The sequence below is a fragment of the Ursus arctos genome, unplaced genomic scaffold (assembly GCF_023065955.2).
Source record: "Ursus arctos isolate Adak ecotype North America unplaced genomic scaffold, UrsArc2.0 scaffold_19, whole genome shotgun sequence".
Lineage (NCBI taxonomy): Eukaryota > Metazoa > Chordata > Mammalia > Carnivora > Ursidae > Ursus > Ursus arctos.
In genome coordinates this window covers 45,406,724-45,428,809 of record NW_026622863.1, presented here as the reverse complement: position 1 = coordinate 45,428,809, position 22,086 = coordinate 45,406,724, and the positions used below count along the sequence as shown (strand labels likewise).

Sequence of the window (22,086 nt, the reverse complement as noted above, 5' to 3'; positions counted from 1 at the left end):
GCTACCATTACCAGTAGTATTAGCATTTAAATTTGAACCAAGAAGGCTTACCTAAGATTGTCACTTGGGAATGTTCTGAAAGTAGTTAGAGGTGGTTGGTTTCTCAAGTCTGTGAATGTACTAAATGCCACTGAACTGTTTGCGTAAAAAAGGGTAATTTTTTAATAAGTATTTCTTGATTTTTTAAAAAAATTTTTATTAAGTTATGTTAGTCACTATACAGTACATCCTTTGTTTTTGATGTAATGTTCCATGATTCATTGTTTGCGTATAACACCCAGGGCTCCATGCAATATGTGCCCTCCTTAATACCCATCACCGGCCTATTCCAATCCCCCACCCCCTCCCCTCTGAAGCTCTCAGTTTCTTGATTTATTTTTTGAAATTTATGTATTTATTTATTTAAACTGTATGCTCAACGTGGGGCTTGAACTCACAACCCCAAGATCAAGAGTTGCATGCTCTACTGACTGAGCCAGGCAGGTGCCCCTTCACTTCAATTAAAAAAAACATTCTCATTTGGGAGAGGGTCATAGATTTCAGCCACACTTGTGGGCATGAGCCAGTTTTTTTAGAGAGTTTTGCGTCAGGCTAGGGGGTAGAGGACAGCAAGTTGATTGATGAGGTTGGCAGAGGGAGCAGGGGGTGTAGCAGTCACATGTCTGCTGTGTCCCCTCATCTCACATGTCCAAACCTGGCTTGTGAGGCTCTCTGCCCTGCCCTCCTCTCCTCCCCAACCTGTGAGCTTATCCTGCAAGACCCAGTTCAAACGACAGTTTCTAGGAAGCCCTCCCAATCCTCAGCTTCAAGTACCAAATTATTGCCCATAATTATCAATGAATACTAACGGGATCATTGAGGACTTTAGTTTATTCGGGTCTGCTCTCCCTCTAGTCTAAGAAATCCCTTAAGCAGGGATTGTGCCTGGTTCCCAACGTGTCCAAAGTGGAATTCATTATCTCCTTCCTCAGACCTGCTCCTGATCTGTGTCCCCAAACCAATACATGACACTGCCATCCACCCCCACACTGGGCTCCTCCTCACCTTACCCCACACAGCCAACACATACCCAAGTAAGAACTGGTTCTTCTTTCTATATCTTCCTCCAACACATGCCTCCTCTCCATGCTCATGGCCCTGTCCTCTGTCCCCTTAAGCCTACAGAAGCCACTTCCCTGTCTCTGGACCTCTAGTCTCATCTTCCTCCAAAAATCTGAACGATCTCTCTGAAACACAAATTTGGCCATTTGGTTCCCCTGCTTAAGATCTTTCTGGGGCTCCCCATCATCTTAGGACAGAGTCCACACTCCCCACCCAGTCCCACCAGGTCCAGCAGGTCTGACTCCTGCTGATGGCTACAGCCTCATCAGTGCCCATGGCCCAGTTCCTTTCACTCTAACAGCACCCGACTATGCTCCACTGCCTTGGCACTGGGATTTCTCTGCCCAGATTTCTCCCTCCCTGCTGTCCCCATCCTGCCTTGGAAAAATCCCTCCTTAGCCCTCTAGTGGCTCAGCCTGAACTTACAAGGTTGAAGCAGGGCTATCTCTGGGCCCCTACAGACACCTGTGCCCCCTATCCCCCCCCCCCCGCCCACCCCTCTGCCTGTGCCTTCTCATACCAGCCCTGTGCATTCTGAGCTTCACTGACATGTGGCTGCTCCGTCTGCCCTGTGGACTGAGAGCTTCATGAGGGCAGCGCCCAGGGTCACCACTGCGTCCTCAGCATCCCTCAGCACAGGCTGGGACGGACTGGCAGGTTGACTGAGCACTGGCTGGATGACTGTCTTAAAGGTGCTGAGTGGGTTAGGGGGCTGGGGGACACTATGGGAGAGAATTTTATGAGTGGATGTTTGAGTTGATCCAGTAGGAGTTGACCCACCTCCGAATGCTCTCAGGACACACCTATCCCATGCGGGGTTTTTGGCCTCGTGTGACCCTTGAAAACTGAGGGATGCAATACCCTGAAAAATAAGGGAAATACTTGTGTTTTTAAGAAGGGAAGTGGAGCTGGGCCAGGGTTGTGTTTGAAAGCAAACAGGCACAAGCAGATCTCAGCCATGTGTACACAGAGTGGCCCACATGCCTACACACAATGCCAGAATGCACTCACAAAATGTCCATCCACACACCCGTACATGGTCACATACGTGTGAATATACAGTCAGACGTCAGGGTGGACACACAGACACTCATGTAGACGTCCTCCAACAGGCATGCTCCAAAGCATGTACTCAGCTGCCCGCCAACACAAAGAGGCTGGTGTGCATTCGGGCACACTGGCCTGCACACACACCCCCTGTCATGTGCTCCCACAGACGTACATGTCTAGACACAAACAGGTACGGACACCAACTTCTGCACACACAGACACTCCACAGACAGGTGTGTTCATAAATACATGTACCAACACGGACACACTGATACACACATGAGCTCAGACATGCAGAGACCCCATGCACCTGCCCGGAATGACACACGTATACAGATGTATAAATAAGAAGATGTGCAACAGAGGCATCTAGGAGAACCCACTGCACACACTGGCATGAACAGAAAGATCCAGAAACACACAAGAGGGTTGAAGGACAGGCTGACTTGCAGGGAAGACAAAAATAAGACAGACAGACACAAGGGGAGAAACAGATGTTGGGCAAGGTGCTGTGCGGGGCCATGCCTCCCCACCCCAAAACAACCTGAGGGTTTACCCCTGATCCACCCTCCTCACACAGTGCCTACTGCACCGTCCCTCCAGAAGGCCACCTCCAAGTCAATGTTCCATTCGCAGCTCCAGGGGGAAGGCTCAGCTGTGCCAAAGAAGGAAGGGCAGTCAGGTTCCCACAGGCTTCCTCTCCCTATCTCCTTTCCCGAAGAAAACGTATTTGGTACTTTAGACCAGAGAATATAATATCTGAAAGGGGAATTTAGAGAATCCCTTACTCATATCCTGATACTGCAGATTAATAGGAACAGCTACTATTTTTTTGGCACTTACTGCCGTGCACTTCAAACCCATTAATCGATGACTTCTCCCATAATAGGCTAAGAGATACAACCTGTCATTGGCCCCAGGAGGATCAGAGAAGCGAGATGACCTGTTCAAGGTCCCACAACAAAGAAGCAATAAGGTATTCCAATCCATGCCTTAACTGTGCTCTTAACTGCTGTACCATTGTCTGGAAAGGGAAACTGAGTCCCAGGGCGGGAAAGAGATTTTCCTGGGCATGCCCCTAACTCATCCTGGAAGCTGTTGCCCAGGCACTTGCACACTGGCCTTGCACTCTCCAGCCCTTGGGGGAGAAGGCATGTGATGACAGAAGTTGGCCTCACTCCACGTTCCAGGGTTACCAGCGAGGCCAAGCACACTTGACCTCTCTGTTGCCAAGCACTTTTGTTGGCCATATTCCCTGCTCCTCCCCAGGTCACGACAGGCTGTTTGAACACTCAGTGCCCTGGCTGGTGCCAACTTCGCTGACAAACAAACTCTTGAAATTCTACCTCCCTCCTTGCCAAGGAACAGCAAGGGGAAGGGGGGGGGGCCAGGCTTGCAGCCAGCCCAGGTGTAGGCTGGTGTTTGGGATTAAGGGGACTGATACCTGCCAAGCCTGTGCTAATATTTCCCTCCTCTGCTCCCTTTAAAACCAATAAACAACTTTCCTCTCTGCTTTGTTCTCTGCTGTTTGTTCCCTCCCCACAGAATTCCAGCTCAGAGGACTAGAACACTTTGAGCAACGTGCCAGTCCTGAGAGTGCTAACCTCACCCACTGCACTTGTCCAAAGTTAGAGCTGGCATCTGAGCAAATGGGGGGAGGTTTCCAACTGTCAGATGCTGCCTCTGCCCATCGGGGCCCCTATCAGGACCATGGAAGACCAATCCAGCACCCACATGCTGCTCATGTCAGAGCTGGCTGGGACCACCTTAGAGCTACAGGGTGCCACCCTTATGACCCCCTGAAGCCAGCCCCAGTCGCCACCGCAGCCTCCTCTCAGACCCTCCTGGCAGCAGAGGTGGCTCTGTGAGTGTTCTCCTGGCATCAAGTTCAGTCTCAACTTGCTGTCAGCCCCAGTGTCGAGCAGGGGCGAGCTGATGCCAATGGCAGAAGTTGCTAGCGTACCTCTGACAATGCCAATCCCACACCACTTGCTAAACTTGGTCTCCACTTGGCTGTCAGTATGGGCTAGGCCAGTCAGTGGAGGAAGGAGAGGACAGGGTTCAAATCGCAGCTCCCTACCTGCTACCTGGGTGACCTCGAGCAGTAGGGAGGCTTGCTCTTCTGGACAGCAGATGGAAGATGCTATGAACGGAGCCCCCCGGCTAGAAGGATCCCATGAGATCACATGTCCACACACTGGCTCTTCACAATTAGTGCTCACCAAAGGCCAGCGCCCTATTATTAAGGAAGAAGGTCACTGAGGGAAGGACAGCAGGAAGGACACCATCTTTCCCTATTCCCATTTTCAGCCTCCAGGGCCTGGCTCTCTCCCCACTGGGGACTTTTCCCAACCGTCTCCCACCGTCGCTCCCTCTGTGTGCTGCCAGCAGCCCTGCTGAACCCGGAATCACCCCAAAGGGACCTTCCGCACCCTCGCACTCCACCTCCTGCCCTCAAGTTCTCCCTTTCCACTCGGGGAAACCCAGCCCCAGAAAGGGGGAGTAAGCATGCAGAGCGGGAGACACAGGAGCCCCTCCCTCCCTCTGTTGTCTGTCCTCAGTATTCTCACATACCAAGTGGGGAACATTAGTAGCACTACTACAAACAGCAACAATGGAAATGATGAACCTAGTGAGCTCCCCCAAGGATCTGGGTAGGACCGGTGAGGCTTTCTGTCAATGACACCCCTTGAGACAGTTGGGACTATTTGGCACCATATGGATGCTTGTCATTACCATTTCCAAGTCCTGCCCAGGCCCTCTGCCACAGAGACCACAAGTTACTCTTCTTTACTAAGAAAGGTTCCACTTAAACGTGCCTCTGGACTTCTACCCCTTTCCCAACCACAGAGGGTCAGTGACACTGATCCTGACCTTGCGTTGAGGTCCCAGTGGGGATTCTGGGCACCAGAGTTCAAAGCAGTGGCGGGTCAAAGCCTGGGGCAGGTGCGGACTCTTGGATCCTGCTGGACTCCCGTATACTTCTTCTGGGAATCGCCCATGACAGGCAGGGGTCCTCCCTCCCCCCGAGACCCTCAAATCCACTCCCTGGGATCTCCCCTCCCAAGACCTTTTTTTATTATTAAAGTATGCTCCACACCCAGTCTGGAGCCCAACGCTGGGTTTGAATTCACAATCATGAGATCAAGACCTGCGCGGAGATCAAGAGTCCAATGCTTAACTGACTGAGGCACCCAGGCACCCACTCCCCTCCTGAGACCTTTAAATGTACATCCCTCCTCATCAAAAACCCCAAATCCAAATCCACAGCCACACATGCTGTCCCGTTTCAACACTCTTTTCTTTCTTTCTTTCTTTCTTTCTTTCTTTCTTTCTTTCTTTCTTTCTTTCTTTCTTCTCTTTCTTTCTTTCTTTCTTTCTTTCTTTTCTTTCTTTCCTTCTTTCTTTCTTTCTTTCTTTCTTTCTTTCTTTCTTTCTTTCTTTCTTTCTTTCTTTCTTTCTTCCTTTGAGAGAGAGCGAAGGAATGCTTGGCAGGGGGGCAAGGGAGGAGACAAAAAGGGGCAGAGGGATCTGTGGGCAGAGGGCAAAGCGAGGGGGAGGGGCAGAAGGAGAGGGAGGGGCAGAGGGAGGAGAGGGAGAGAGAGAATCTTAAGGAGGCTCCCCATCCAGCCCAGCTTGGAGCCTGATCTTGAGCTTATCTCACAACCCCGAGATCATGACCGAGCCAAAATCCAGAGTCAGCGGCTTAACAGATTGAGCCACCCGAGTGCTCCCCATTCCAACACTCTTAAACCCGGATCTCTGGATTCTTTTCTCTGGAGACCTCAACATCTACAATGTTAGGGTCCCTTCTCACTCTGAGACCGAAAATCCAAAGCTCAGGGGGCTCCACATACAAGTATTCTAAACTCTTCAGTTCAGGAATTTGTCTACTGCTTCACTCAATTCTATAGCCCTGGGGTCGTCCCTCCTGAAGGGGCAGCACACTCTGTCTTGGGGCCTACTCCCTGTTAATCCTCCTGGGGTCCCCTCCTCCTGCCATCTGGCTGTGTGCCAAGCTCAGCGATGAGTCCAGGGTGGGGGGGGGGTATAGCTGGGAAGTGAAATGGTACAATTATATAATCAGCACCAAACTCCGCCTTTCTCTCCCGCGTGGTATAAAGGCAAACCACCCCAGCCATCACCATCTGACCTTGTCTCCCGGTGCCACCATGCTGGCCTCAGGGCTGCTTCTGGTGGCTTTGCTGGCCTGCCTGACCCTAATGGTCTTGATGTCTGTCTGGAGGCAGAAGAAACTCGGGGGGAAGCTCCCTCCAGGACCCACCCCGTTGCCCTTCATCGGGAACTACCTGCAGCTGAACACACAGCAGATGTCCAACTCTCTCATGAAGGTGTCAGGACACGGGACGGAACGGGTGGAATGGGGTGGGGCTAGGAGCCTGCCTCACTGAGCTGGGACTTGGTGGCAGGGGATGGGGCAGGGTTGGACCAGAGTCTTAAGAAAGTGGAAATTTGCAGGTTGGGCAGCAGGGTCCTAGACGAGAAAGAGCAGGTCTTGGGATGTCCAGCTCCTTGAGTGTCAGAACCTGGGGGAAATACACGCATAGGTGAGGGCTGGGCACAGGGCCAGTTCCCAGTGGGGGCCACAGCCTCTAAGCACTCCTACCTCCTCCAGATCAGTGAGCACTATGGCCCGGTGTTCACAGTCCACATGGGGCCCCGGCGCATCGTGGTGCTGTGTGGACACGAGGCGGTGAAGGAGGCTCTGGTGGACCAGGCTGAGGAATTCAGTGGGCGAGGCGAACAGGCCACCTTCGACCGGCTCTTCAAAGGCTATGGTGAGGAGCTCTGGGTGGGGGCATGTGGCCAGGCACACTTGATGGCCTCAGTTTCCCCGCTGTTCTTCTCCTGACTCGCTGGCCCAAGGCTGTGGCTGAGTTTTACCCCTGCTTCCCTCTGTCCTGTCCCTGGTTATTGTGGCCTCTCCCTGGTCTTCTCTAGCTTGACTCAGGGTGTCTGCGTCTCTATTCCCCCTGCTTCTCGTCCCATCTCCTTGTTCTCTCTCACGGATGCCTCTTCTTCCTCTGGGTCTGGGAGGAGCTCTTGGGATTTCTGTCTTGGAACCCCGGTCCTCCATCCTGGTGTCCTTGCCTCTTCCTCCCTCTCAGCTTCTGAGCTTCCCCATGCCTCTGCCTCCCTCTGTCTGCCTCTTCCTCCCCTGTGTGAGAATCTCACCTTGTTTCTGTTTCACACCCCATGCCTCCATCTCTGGAAACATCTTCTCCTCTCTCCAGACCCTCTCTGTTCTCTCCACATTTTCCTCTTTCTCCAGCTCAGCGTTAGGATCCTTCATGATTTTTATTGTCACTTTCCAGATCTCCACAAAGGTCAGACTCCTCCTCCCCTTCCCTCCCTCTCTCTCTCTCTCTCTCTCTCTCTCTGTGTGTGTGTGTGTGTGTGTGTGTGTGTGTGTGTGTGTTTTGAGATTTTATTTATTTACCCGACAGTGATAGAGACAGCCAGCCAGAGAGGGAACACAAGGAGGGGAATGGGAGAGGAAGAAGCAGGCTCCTAGCGGAAGGGCCTGATGCCCGGCTCTATCCCAGAATGCCTGGATCACGCCCTGAGCCTAAGGCAGACCCCCAACGACTGAGCCACCCAGGCGCCCCTCTTTCTCTGTGTTTATGTATCTCGGTTTCCATGGGCATCTGACTTACCTTTTTCCTGATTCTTTTCTTCCAACCCGGTCTCTATCTCTCTTAGTATTTCTCTGACCCTGAGTTGTGTTTCGCCCTGTCTCCCCGCCCCCAACCCATCCTCCCTCTCCTGCTCTGGGCTCACCTCTGCCCACCTCTGTCCCAGCCCCTCCCTGCCTCACCACACCTTTATGCTCCCTCCCCAGGCGTGGCCTTCAGCAACGGGGAGCGCGCCAAGCAGCTCAGGCGCTTCTCCATCACTACGCTGCGGGACTTTGGAGTGGGCAAGCGTGGCATTGAGGAGCGCATCCAGGAGGAGGCAGGCTTCCTCATCGAGGCCCTTCGTGACACGCGCGGTGAGCTGGGCGGGAGTGAGCAAGGAGGAGGAGTACATCCACACGGTTGCGCGCAAACGCGAGCTTTCTCCTCTGGAAGGGGACTGGATTGGGGGAAGGCATCTGGGCTCTAGGCTCAGGGGTCTTGTGCTGGAAGTTTGACTCCTCACTCCAGTGCCTTCCTCCAATTCTCAGGCAGGCATAAGACTGCCCAGTTGACGCTCCCCCAAATCCCAGTCTCTCCCCAACCCCATCCCGTTCCCCAGGTGCCTTCATCGATCCCACCTTCTTCCTGAGCCGAACAGTGTCCAATGTCATCAGCTCCATTGTCTTTGGGGACCGCTTTGACTATGAGGACAAAGAGTTCCTGTCACTGCTGAGTATGATGCTGGGAAGCTTCCAGTTCACAGCTACCTCTATGGGGCAGGTAACCCGTCCCAGTCTGGCTCTACAACACCCCTACCATAACCCACAAACTGCTCTCCCACACGGAGACAGGTGCCCCAAACTCCCATCCTCCTCCAGACCAGGTTCCATCAAAACTGCTCTTGGACAGTGAACAGTTACACCAGAATACCCACTTTCCAAGGACACCTGGATTCTCAACAGATGCTCCCTCCACCAAAAACAAAACAAAACAAAACAAAACAAAAACACAAACAAAAACCAAACCAAACCAAACAAACAAAGAATAGAGCCTGCAGGCAAGAGGCATGTTATCCACCCAGCCTTGCTGCCTGGGGCATGTGTCCTCATCCCAACTCACCTGCTGGTCCCTATTAAGACAGTCCATCTCTTATATCTTAACCCCTTCACAAGTGACCACCTCAGCCCACCTCCTGAATACATGAACACCTGGTGCTATAAAATGCAGCCCAACAAAATCATTTGGTATGTACACAGGTGTGCCAAACCAGCCTACTGGACCTAGGTAAGTGCCCCTACAGAGCCCACTGAAACACCTGATCATCAGAACAGGTGCCCCAACGGAGAAGACCCGTACACATGTAAACACTTGGATAGATGTTTCCCCAAACACCCATATAGTGTCCCCCAACCCAGCTGACTCTCTTACAGAAGTGTCCCCCATCACCTCTGTGAATATCTGAAACACATGAACAGGTATCTCCCCCACCTCAACAATTGATACCTGCCCCCCTCTAATACCTCAACCCCTACACAGAAGCCACCATTCTATATCCTTTAAATATCTGGATAGTTGTCTCCAACTAGCCTACTCCACACCTAGAGATCTAAACAGGTGACTCACCATATCAGTCAGAAAAAATAGGTAAACACCTGAACAAGAGTCTCCCAATTCAACAGCAACTGAATATCTGAACACCTAGATGCGTTGTCCAATCCAGCCACACCCAAATACCTGAAACCTGGATATGTGTCCCAACCCATCTCACCTACATTCTGGGACAGGGGCCCTCACACGTAACTCACCTGAAAACTTAGCTATCTCCTCTCATCAAGCTCCATATAAATCCTAAACACCTGGACAGATGCCTTTAACCCAGTGCCTTCCTTGTTCCAAGAAAGGTCCGGCTCACATCAGAACCTGACCACTAACAGCTATCCTTCCTGCCTTTCTTCTCTCCCCATCCTCAGCTCTATGAGATGTTCTATTCAGTGATGAAACACCTGCCAGGGCCACAGCAACAGGCATTTAAGGAGCTGCAGTGTCTGGAGGACTTCATAGCCAAGAAGGTGGAGCAGAACCAACGCACCCTGGACCCCAACTCCCCGAGGGACTTCATCGACTCCTTCCTCATCCGCATGCAGGAGGTACAGCCCAGCAGCCAGTGCGGAGAGCTGCAAACCCAGGCAGCCCCTCATAACATCCTCACAATCTCAAGAACATTAATGGTGGCTGATCCATATGCCAGCACTTGCCATGGAGGGACCTGTGTGGGAACCATAAAGCAACACTTCCACACTGCCCACTTGCTCTCTGTACCCCTCTGCTCATATTCCTACTGTAAAAAGTGACCCAGGGCTGATGAGTAAAGGACAGGTAGGCAGTCGGTGAAAGAGTGTGGGGAGGGCATTTGGCCAGAGCCATCCGCCTGAACAAAGCCCTGGCAGAAGTAGGGTCTCTCTTCCCACCTCTGGTCTGGACCTAAGAGAGCTGGGTCCAAATGGAAGACCCCGGAAGGCCTCTGAGAGCCCTGAGGGCAGTGGGCCTGGCCTGAAGCCCTGTCTCCCTGCAGGAGCAGAACAACCCCAACACGGAGTTCTGCTTGAAGAACCTGGTGCTGACCACACTGAACCTCTTCTTTGCGGGCACCGAGACGGTCAGCACAACCCTGCGGTACGGGTTCCTGCTGCTCATGAAGCACCCAGATGTGGAGGGTAAGGCTGTGGGGGTGGGGCAGTGAGGTGGGGGCCACAGACCCTCACACTTCCTCTGAGCCCACTGCAATGTCCCCACCTTTCCTAGATCCCTGGAACCTCAGCCATACCCTGTTATCCAGATGCTAGGTGATACTCTCTGATAAGCACCAGCTGAGTTTCACTGGCTGTTAAAATACTGAAAATATCTGAACTGATGGGTAAATAGCTCCTGTGCTGAGTCAGATGTATGTGAGACCACATAGAGTTGAGACCAGGTGAATAGGACGCTGCACCAACATGTTTATGGCCAAGGTCTGTTTCGAATGGTCTATGTCCACATCACACATGGATGTGCATATTTGGACTATCGTCCCTGCCCTGAGACCCCCAGATGCCTACACACTTTCCCTTTCCTCCCACAGCCAAGGTCCATGAGGAGATTGACCGGGTAATTGGCAAGAACCGTCAGCCCAAGTTTGAGGATCGGGCCAAGATGCCCTATACAGAGGCAGTGATCCACGAGATCCAAAGATTTGGAGACATAATCCCCATGGGCGTGGCCCGCAGAGTCACCAAAGACACCAAGTTTCGAGAGTTCCTCCTCCCCAAGGTACTTTCCTGTCCTGCCTAGGGGGACCTCCTACCTGTTCCCTGTGACCCAGCACCCCAATCCCCTTAGAAGCTTCCCAGCCCCTGTCCCACTGCCTCAATCAAACACTTCCTCAACCACCAACATCAGAGATTCTTGAATCCTGTATCTCCCCCAGAGCTCTTGCTGCAGGGATTATGAACCCCATGTCCCTAAATGTCCTCTCTCAAAAAACATGAACTTCATCTCTAGACCTCCTCCCTCAAGGACACGAGTCTCATACCCCCCAAACATCCCGCCTAGAGAGACACAAACCCAATGTCTTTAAAACTTCCTGTCTCTGGAAACATGAACCCCCATGTCCTCTCAACCTCCCGCCTTGGGAGACATGAACTGCACATGCCCCACACCTTCTGTCCTAAGACACACAGAACCTGTGTTCTTCAAACTGTCCTTTTCGGGAGACATAAACCCCATGTCTGCATAGCTTCCTGTCTCAAAGACATGAATTTCCCTTCACCCAAAGCTCCTCCCTAAGAGGACCCACACACCCACACGTCCCATATCTCATCACCTAGGGCAACAATTCTCCTTCCAACCTCCATACACTTGCAGCATATTCTACCCCGACTCTGGCTTATCAAATACCCCCTCTCCTCCTCACCAGGGCACCGAAGTGTTCCCTATGCTGGGCTCCGTGCTGAGAGACCCCAAGTTCTTCTCCAACCCCCAAGACTTCCACCCCCAGCACTTCCTGGATGAGAATGGGCAGTTTAAGAAGAGTGATGCTTTTGTGCCCTTCTCCATTGGTAAGAGACCAGTCTGTGCCAAGCCACCGCTCCCACCAACAGGGCCTCCTTCATCCCAGCTCTCTCTTCAAGGTGTAGCCTGGTGTCTTTCTACAGCATGGAAGTCCCTCTCATGATCTACCTTGGAACCCATCAGCTGCAACCCCCATAACTACTTGAGCTTAAGCTAAAGGATAAGGATGATCACACCTGTTTCAGAGATGGGGCAAATCAAAGTCCTTAGTGAGTCAGAGATTTGTCCAAGTCACTTAAATTGTTTAGATTCCTCGCTTGGAGATGAGAACCCAGTAGGCATATCTGAGTGTGTACTTGGAGGGAAAGGGCATCTAAATTTCCCATTGCTACAGCTACCTTACCCCCATCCCATGCACAAGGGAAAAGGATGCTCAGAGAAGATTAGAGATGTCTCTGAAAATCTCTCCAGCCACCATATTCCAAGCCACCATTTCTCCCTGGGAGAAAGTATTTGGGGGTAGATAGTGGGGCAAGGGGGCAGTGAGAGCAGGCCTCACCTCCAGCCCTCCCATTCTGTGTCTTCAGGAAAGCGGTACTGTTTCGGAGAAGGCCTGGCTAGAATGCAGCTCTTTCTCTTCCTCACCAACATCTTGCAGAACTTCCGCTTCAAGTCCCCGCAGCTGCCCAAAGACATCGACGTGTCCCCCAAGCTCGTGGGCTTTGGTACCATCCCACGAAATTACACCATGAGCTTCCAGCCTCGCTGAAGGAGGGGCTATGGGAGGGCAGGGCTGGGGGGGAAGAGAAAGGTGGAGGGAGGGATTAGGGGTGGGACTACTGATAAGGGTGGGGTTAAGGGAGGGGCGGGGCTAGCCGGAGGGAGGTGGCTTAGGGGGAAGGAAGGAGCAAGGTGAATAGGAGAGGAAGGTGAAAGGAACGGACCCTGTCTGTTGACCTTGCTAGAGATAGATCTTTAAGAGGTGGGGTAAGAGGGAGAACCTCTCACTATACTGTTAATAATAATAATGCCTATTATTTATTGTATCAAACTCTGCGTCAGTTCTGTGCTAAAAGCATTACACACTTACATCACTTAATGCTCACAAACCTATGTGTCAGGGAACGGTGTTCATGCCCATTTTACATGTGACAAAGCTTAACTGATTCCCAAGGAATCTACAAGAAGAAAAAAAAATCCTCTTAAAAAATGAGTTTCGTAAGGTCACTAAACATACAAAAGCCTTTTTTCTTTTTTTTTTTTTGTATATATTTTAGGAAATCAAAATTAAAAACACAATAACACTTCAGTCACTGAAAAAAACAAAATACTTAAGTATAAATCTGACAACACATGTACAGATCCTGTAGGGTGAAAACTACAAAATACTGATGAAAGAAAGAACTTGTATTTTTAAAATATTTTATTTATTTATTTGAGAGAGAAAGAAGGAGCACAAGCAAGGGGAAGGGTCAGAGGGAGAGGAAGAAGCAGACTCCCCACTGAGCAGGGAGCCCTATGAGGGGCTTGATATCAGGACCTGAGCCGGAGGCAGATGCTTAACTGGCTGAACCACCCAGGCATCCCCTGAAATTACATATTTTTTAAATAGAGAGACATACCATGTTCATAGATTGGAAGATCAGTATAGTAAAAAAGCCAGCTCTCCCCAAATTGATATATAGGTCTAACGCAATTATTATAGAAACGACAACAAGATTTTTTTGGTATGGATTTAGACATTAATTTGAAAAATTATGGAAAGGCAAAGAAAGAGCTAAAACAATTTTGAAGAAGGATAAAGAATGAAGAATCACACTTTCCAATGTTCCCTTGGGATTCAGCAAAAGCTCTGTTTAGAGATGAGTTTGTAGCCTTACATTTTCATACTGGAGAGGAAGGAAGTCTAAAAATTAACATAAAAATTAAGTGTCCATCTTTTAAAGTTGGAAAAAGAACAACATAGAAAATTCATAGATAGAGGTGCCGGGGTGGCTCATTTGGTTAAGCCTTCAGTTCAGGTATTGATCCCAGGGTCCTGGGATAGAGAGGGGAGGGGGTAGGGGAATGGGATAGGCTGGTGATGGGTAGTAAGGAGGGCACGTATTGTATGGTGTACTGGGTGTTATACACAACTAATGAATCATCGAACTTTACATCAAAAACCAGGGATGTACTGTATGGTGACTAACATAATAAAATAAAAAAATATTATTATAAGAAAAAAAAAAAAAGAATGTGGGATAGAGCCCTGCGTTGGGCTCCCGGCTGGGTGGGGACCCTGCTTCTCTCTCTCCCCCTGCCTGCCCCTCCCCCTGCTTGTGCTCTCTTCCTGTCACATAAATAAATAAAATCTTAAAAAAAGAAAAAAAGAAGGAAAATCCAAAGATAGCATAAGGAAGGAAACAAATATTAATGCAGAAATTAATGGAAAAAAACTTTTAAGTTGTTTTGAAGACTACGGATTCAATATCTATTGTCAACTTGGCTACACTTCCTCTTTTTTTTTAAATTTTGATATAGTTATAGATTCACAAGAAGTTGTAAAAAAAAAAAAAGTACAGAGAAGTTCTGTGTGTTCTTTCTCCACTTTCCCCTAATGGTAACATTCTGCATAACTATAGTACAATACTAAAAGCCAGGAAATTGGTGTTAGTACAATCTACAGAACTTGTTCAGATTTTACAAGTTTTACATCCACGTGTGTGTGTATGTGTGTGTGTGTGTGTGTGTGTATGTGTGTTTCAGTGCAATTTTATCACACCTGTAGATTCAGGTAACCACCACTCATATATAAAACAAAGGACTTATATACAGAGTATGTAAAAAAAACTTTCAAACCTGAACATAAGAAAACAAACAACCCAATTTAAAAATGGGCTAAATTTTTGGACATGCACTTCACTAAAAAAGATATGTGAATGACAAGCAAGCTCATGAATCAATGTGTAACATCATAGTCATTAGGGAAATGCAAAATAAAACCTAATGAGATACCCCACACACCTATTAGAATGACTAAAATAAAGAATAATAACAGTACCTAGCATTGGCAAAGATGTGGAGCGCCTGGAATTCTTCTATATTGCTGATGGAAATGCAAAATAGTGCAGTTACTCTAGATAACAATTTGGTGGTTTCCTTAAAAGCTAAATACACATTTAATCAGATGACCCAAAATCCCATTTCCAGGTATTTATTCTCAAGAACTGAGAATTCACGTTCACACAAAACCTGCACATGAATACTTGCAGGAGCTTTATTGATAATCTCCACAAGCTACAAACAGCCCAAATGTTTTTCAGAGTTGAATGCATGAACACACTGTCAGATTCATCCAACAATACTACTCGGCAATGGAACTAACAACCGTGGATACACACAGCTTGGATGACCTGCAAAGGCATTGTGCTAGGTCAAAGAAGCCAGTCTCAGGAGGTTGTATACTGCCTTATTTCATTTATGTGAAATTCTGGAAGAGGCAAAAATCTTGAAACAGAGAACACATCCATGGTTGCCAGAAGGTAGAGGTGGGGTAAGGATATGAATACAAAGTATAGCACAAGATAACTCTTTGGGCTGTTGAAATTATTCAGTATCCTATCTGCAGTGGTGGTGATAAGAATCTATGCCTTTGTAAAATCTCCTTGTAAAAAGCAAATTTTATTGTATGTAAAAACAGGTTTTTTAAAAAGAGTAACTAGGATTTTTTTTTTAAGGTGAGCCAAATCTGTAGGCAGATTACGGGACAAAAATCTTATCTGCAGATGATCTAAAATGTCCTGTTAGCTTGAGGTCACTGTGAACAGTCATGCGGCTTTTTAAAAAAGATTTATTTATATATTTATTTGAGAGAGAAGGAGAGAGAGCACACAGGGGGAGGGGGAGAGGGAGAGAGCCTTAAGCAGACTGCTGAGCATAGAGCCCAACACGGGGCTTGATCTCATGACCCTTGGATCATGACCCTGAAACCAAGAATCAGACCCTTAACTGACTGTGCCCCCCGCCCTCCAGGCGTCCCATCATGTGGCATTTAATAATCCTATCTGTAAAGGCTTGACTATAGTGCCTCGTGAAACTGTGAGACAACAGACACTAGAAACTGAAAGGACTTTCTTCAAAGTTCATTTCTGTGGAGTTTATGGAAGCCCAAAGTTAGGCTTTGGTGCGATGCCACATTAAGTGTCTATTGAAAAAGGTTTTGCCTTCCAAAGGATTAAAAACTGTGCTGGAAGAAATGCATAGGAAAACATCGAGCAACTCCAAATTGAAGTCTGGACAGTTTCCCAAACAATTATTCTCTGCTATTCAAAATATCCAGGTCCAGAAAGACAAAAGCTGAGAATCTATTCCAGATTAAAGAAGACCAAAGACATTACAACTAAATATAATGTGTGCTCACAGATCCTGAAGTGGGGGAAGTATTTATGCTTATCAGGTAAGTGTTTTGCACATATTTTCTCCCATTCTGGAGGTTGCCTTTTCATTTTGTTATTATTCATTTGCGGTGCAGAAACTTCTCAGTGACGTACTCCCACTTGCTTATTTTTGCTTTACAATTCAGTGACTGGATAAAGAAAATGTGATACACACACACACCGTGGAATGTCATTCAGCCTCTCTCATACCTCAATAGCAAAAAAACACCTCAAAATAAAAAAAGAACCCCCAAATGAAAAAAAAAAACCCACCAGATTAAAAATTGGACAGAGGACATGAAAAGACATTATTCAAGAAAAGACAAACAAGGGCACCTGGGTGGCTCAGTCAGTTAAGCATCTGACTCTTGATCTCAGCTTAGGTCTTGATCTCAGGTTGTGAGTTCAAGTCCTGTGTTGGGCTCCATGCTGGCGTGGAGCCAACCTTAAAAAAAATGACATACATATGGCCAACAGATATATGAAAAGGAGCTCAATATCACTCTTCATAAGAGAAATGCAAACCAAACCCACAATGAGATATTACTTCACATCTTTTGGCTATCATGAGATAAGAGATAACAAATACTGCTGATTTAGTGGATTGGAACCTTTGTGCAGCACTGGTGTGAATGTAATTTGGTAGACTACCAATTTACTACCACGATGGAAATCGGAATGGCTGTTCCTCAAAATATTAAAAATAGAACTACCACGCAATCCAGAAATCCACTTCTGGGTACATGTAAAAAGGAAGTGAAAACACTATCTCCAAGAGATAGCTGCATTCTTAAGTTCGTGGCAGCATAATTCATAGTAGCCAAAATATGGAAACAACCTAAATGTCTGTTGACGGATGAAAAGGTCAGGAACCATGGCAGTGGTTACTCTATAATGCTTTAGTCAGGTTTGAATTAATCTCTTTAATGTGCCAAGGGGTGCACTGGATGTTTTCCCCTATACCCCTACGGATCTGGACCCTTGCTGTAACAGAGGCTCGGGCAGCAGCAGCATAGGAATCGGAGGGTTCTGGTGAGCAGTCCACTCGTAGAGTGTGGACCTCAGCATGCCACCTACCATGGCTTATTTCCTCTTCTCTCCTTCTCTTTTTCAGCTCCCTAGAGATGGCTCTTTCACGAGTGGCCACCCAATGGATTCACGCATCGCAGGGTATAGCCCTTCCTCTGAGTGCTCTGTATCTGGGGCCAAAGCCTGGTTGGGACAGATGACTAATCAGCTACAAGGTATAATCTTTCCCCTGAGTCTAGCATGAGTCACAGCTTCATTCTGAGACACACAAATAAGCCCAGACAAAGACACATGGTCCATGGCCACATTAAGGAGTCCCTGTTACCATAGTCCTGTCCCAAAATGCCTACTCGTTAGTGGAACTTTCAACTTAAGGTCGGCTAAATGAGAGGTTCAACAGTACTCAGCAGTGCACCACAAGGCAGCACAGCTCTACTCACCATCACCTTACCTAGTTGGGGAAGCTAGTTTGTGTGCAAGTCCTTAGCCTGTCTTCTGATTTAGTGATTGGCAAGATAGAAGGGCAAGGAGAGGGAGGAAAGCAGAACTTCAGTCGGCCCCAAACCGGTCCAGCTCCTAGAATACCCAATCCCACCTTGGCAAGTATGAGAAAGAAGCAGAATTCCCTTCTATGAACTTGCAACCCTCAATTAACTCACACCCAAAAGTACCTGGATGCCTGCAGAAGACTGGAGCTGAAAAGGCACCACATCCACCGACTCCTTTTCTGAGTCCAACTTCTCTCCCACATACTACTAGAACTTTCCCCTCTATTTCTAGGCACAGAGTGTGTCTTGGGGGAAAGAAAATCCACTCCCACTCCTCCAGAGTCTTCTCCTGAAGGCTGTGTGATTTCACACCTCCTGTTCCTATAGCATTCTGTCAAAGGGTCATGACCACATCCAGTGTGTGGTTTGTTTTCTGAACAGCTGAATCTGGGAATGGAGCTGGTTAGGCAAGAGAAGAACCGGGCCAGAGCACAGTGGATTTGAAAGAGAATGACTCAGAAAATCCTGCAGGTGTGGAGGCCCCTCCCACAGCACCTGGAGTGGGGATTCCCCCATGTATCCATGCAAATCCACGGAGGAGACAACACACTCCAATTATCGAGATGTGGCAGCTGAATGGGATGTGATGGAGAGAGAAATAAGTAACAGGAGAATTTGGGGAAAGGAGTAGCTAAGAAGGAAGAAAGGCAGAGTCCAACAACACAGAGCCTGAGGGGTGCTGAGAGACAGATACTAGAACTGAGCCAATGGATTTCTGACATTTATGCCACTCGGGGGTGGTACTTAGTTCCTGCAGCCCTGGCAAGCTAATATGTCTAGCAGGGCCAGGAACAATGACTCAGTGGGAGGCACCCAGCACCTCCCTCCCCATCATCTCCTTTGGGCTTGATGCAAAAGGCCCTGATAATATCTGGGAGCTGCTGACAGTGGTGATTCAAGAACATAAGGGACCTGGTCAGTGCTGTGTGGTTCTCAGGCTTCCTCCCCAGTAGCTTGGGGCCATAGTTCATCAGTTCTGCAGGCAAACACTTTGTGAGAAATATCCTGGGTGTGCATGTGGAGAACCTGTTGAAATCCCTGAAAGAGGTGATGGGGAAGGCAGGGATGAGGGAGGAGAATGTGGGCACCTGCTCTTCCACCCCTTTCTCCAAGCTGACAGTCAGCAGAGCAGGGCAGGAGTGGGGGGGAGTGGATGAGGAACTCAGGAATGGGAGTTCTGGTTTCAGATAGGAGATGAGAGCGTGAAGGTACAATGGGTATGTTTTAGAGACGTGGATCTTAGCCCACCTCTGCCACTGAAGCTTTGTGTGGAAATTCACAGCCCCCAAAATAGACAAAATCCCTGTCTTCATGGAGCTTACATTCCAGAGGATTGAGGTGTCTATGATTCTAAAGTTTCATGGTTCTAAGACTGGTTGGATCCAAGGATAAATGTTTTCAGGATTTTTCTGTTACCCCAAAAAACAGTCACAATGTACTATTCTGAGGGTTGCCAACTTTCTCACTCACAATGTCTACCACATAGGATTCCAGGGACTATGAGGAAGAGAGGGACAACCCCTGGATCTCCTCATCCTACATCTCCCAGCTCAGCCATTTGGGCACCATGGGGAATTCCCTATTGCCCAGACAATGAACCAGGGGGATGGTCAGAACTGCTCTGGAACTTTCTCCCACTGCCCTACCCTCTTCCCTGCACAAAACCCCTGAGGCACCTGTTGAACAACGTCAAATGGGAACCATGTCAACTGGGAACTATGAAAAAGATGTAGAAATGTGGAAAGATGGAGACAGACACAGGGAAGAGGAGACAGAGAGATGGAGGGAAAAAGAGAGGAGGAGAAGGGAGAGAGGTGACCTCTCTCTCTCTCTCTCTCTCTCTCAGTTTCTCCCTCTCTCCAATGTCTCTCTGGGTGTAAGTTCTGTCTCTTTCTTGCTCTATCTCTGCCTCTGTCTCTCTATCCCTGTGTAAGTCACTCACTGCCAAGCTCTTTCTGTCCTTTTCCCTGTTTCTCTGTCTTCCTTGATGTCTGTCTGGTTTCCTCTTTGTCTCTCTGACTACCTCTTTCTTCATGTTTCTCTCTCTGTCACTGCCTCTTATGCCTCTGCTACTCTTTCTCTCTCTCCTTCCTGTTCACCTTCCCACCCTTTCTCTCTCTAGACAGATTCCCTGTCTCTATTCCTCTCTGCTTCTTTTCCTCTCCTCCTCTTCCCCTGTATCTGGGATCTAGGGAAGGCACGTACCAAATGGAGATGAGAGAGGCAAAGATCCCCTGCCCAGCCACAATCTCTCCCACTTTTCCTTTCAGGTATTGCCTGTAACCGCCCTCACCATGGACATTTTGAGTACAGCCATCTCCTGCCCCTGATTCTTACCTGTCTATTCCTGACCCTCAACTCAAGATGCAAGGACCAACTTCCCCCAGGGCCCAGATCCCTCTCAGTACTGGGGAAATTCTGCACCTTGGCTTCCCAAATGTGCTGATGTCCCTCAGAGAGGTGTGGGCCCCTCAGCTTGGGGAGGGGAAACAAGGGAGCCAAATGTAAGCTCGGTCTTGCTGCCCATAGCTGAGTAAGGAGTATGGCTCTGTATACACCTTGTATCTGGGATTCAGGCTACTGGTTGTCCTCAGGGGATACCAAGCAGTGAAGGAGGCCCTTGTGGACCATGATAAGGACTTCATTGACCAGAATGACTTCCTCTTATTTTCCAAGTTCAACAAGGAAAATGGTAAGCCTGTTCCTGCTCTCCTGCATCCCAAAAAACACTTTCCTCATTATGGCAGCATGAAAGAGGGAGATAGTTCTTCCATCTTGGTGTCCTTCAGGGTCACTGATCTTGCTAGCGACATGAGAAGACATTGAAACTGCAGAGTCCAGGACCAGGGATAAAGTTGTCCAAACTTCACCTTCCCCAGATACAATAACTATCTTAATGTGTATTTTATTCCAATCCCCCTTTCCATTTCAAGCTCATCCCAACCATTCTCATCCCAATCTTTATTTTGACATCAATCTCATTATCAACTTCCATCTCAAGTGACAAGTCAAATTATCCAGAACCAGTTCTGATGTTCTACATAAACCTACCTAAATCCCCATTATAAATTTCTATAATCAATCCCATCCCAATCCTATTGGTCAAAATGAATTCATGGTTTTCTCCCAACTTCTAGCTCCATCTTCGATCCCAAATACTGTCCAATTTGACTGGTCTCCAATACTGATTCTCCATCTAAATTCTACAAATCCAGTCACCAAATCCCACACATTATGTGACAGAAAAACAGAAGGCTATCTATCTAGAATTTAATGCCCAATGAAAAATGTCAACAAATGAAGGAAAGTAGACTTTCTAAAGTCTATGACATTGGAATGAAATCATCATCAGCAGATCTGCACTACAAAAGATATCAAAGGAACTCTTTCAGGCAGAAGGAGAATGGTACCAACACGATGTCTACAAACGTCCTAAGAACTGCAGAATGATAAATATGTACGTAAATGTAAAGGACTTTTTTTTCTTAAGTAGGGTATGGAACCCAGCATGGGAGCTTGAACTCACAACACTGAGATCAAGACCTGAGCTGAGATCAAGGGTCAGACACTCAACCGACTGAGCCACCCAGGCGTCCCGACTTCTTTCTTATTTTTAAAAACTCTTTAAAATGATTTGGGTGTTAATGCAAAAATAATGATGATACATGGTAGGATTTCTAACACATGCAAAAGGCCAGGAGGAAGAAAATTGCACAGTGCTATCCTTAGGTTCTTACAGATTGTGTGAGGCGGTACATATTACTTGAAGGTAGATTGTGATATGTTCAAGATACCCAATATAAACCTAAAGCAAACACTTAGAAAACCAGATTTGCAACTAGGAAATAGCACTACCGTGTATAATGAATTCACCTTAGTGTTTTACATTTATAAAATGAATCCTCATCATAATGTGTGAGGTAAATTCTACTTTAACCTAATTTTATTTTATTTTACTTTTAAAGGAGTTTCCACATCCAATGTGGGGCTCAAACTCATGACCCTGAGATCAAGAGTTGCATGCTCTACTGACTGAACCAGCCGAGCACCCCTAGCCTCATTTTATTTATTTATTTTTAAGATTTTATTTATTTATTTATTTATTAGAGAGGGGGAGAGAGAGAATGTGAGCAGGGGAGGAGCAGAGGGAGAGGGACAAGCAAACTCTGAGCTGAGTGCAAGCCCGGTGAGGACCTGATCCTACGACCTTGAGATCATGACTTGAGCCGAAATCAAGAGTCAGCCACTCAATGG

General features: G+C 48.0%; 1 protein-coding gene across 1 annotated transcript; it reads left to right on the top strand.

Annotated features, from left to right (window-relative positions):
• The first annotated feature begins 5,794 nt into the window (after positions 1-5,794).
• Positions 5,795-12,888, top strand: LOC125283322 (cytochrome P450 2A13-like). The gene is made up of 9 exons (XM_048224062.2): positions 5,795-6,503; positions 6,788-6,950; positions 8,015-8,164; positions 8,410-8,570; positions 9,761-9,937; positions 10,363-10,504; positions 10,909-11,096; positions 11,743-11,884; positions 12,425-12,888. The coding sequence occupies exons 1-9, from the start codon at positions 6,324-6,326 to the stop codon at positions 12,604-12,606; spliced, it is 1,485 nt and encodes a 494-aa protein (XP_048080019.1). The 5' UTR covers positions 5,795-6,323; the 3' UTR covers positions 12,607-12,888.
• Positions 12,889-22,086: the final 9,198 nt, after the last annotated feature.

Bases quoted from the DNA above. Each gene is read 5' to 3' on its own strand.
- LOC125283322 (XM_048224062.2), top strand. From the start codon at position 6,324: ATGCTGGCCTCAGGGCTGCTTCTGGTGGCTTTGCTGGCCTGCCTGACC. The intron at 9,938-10,362 runs GTACAGCCCAGC...GTCTCCCTGCAG, and splicing joins TCCTCATCCGCATGCAGGAG to GAGCAGAACAACCCCAACAC. The intron at 10,505-10,908 runs GTAAGGCTGTGG...TTCCTCCCACAG, and splicing joins GAAGCACCCAGATGTGGAGG to CCAAGGTCCATGAGGAGATT.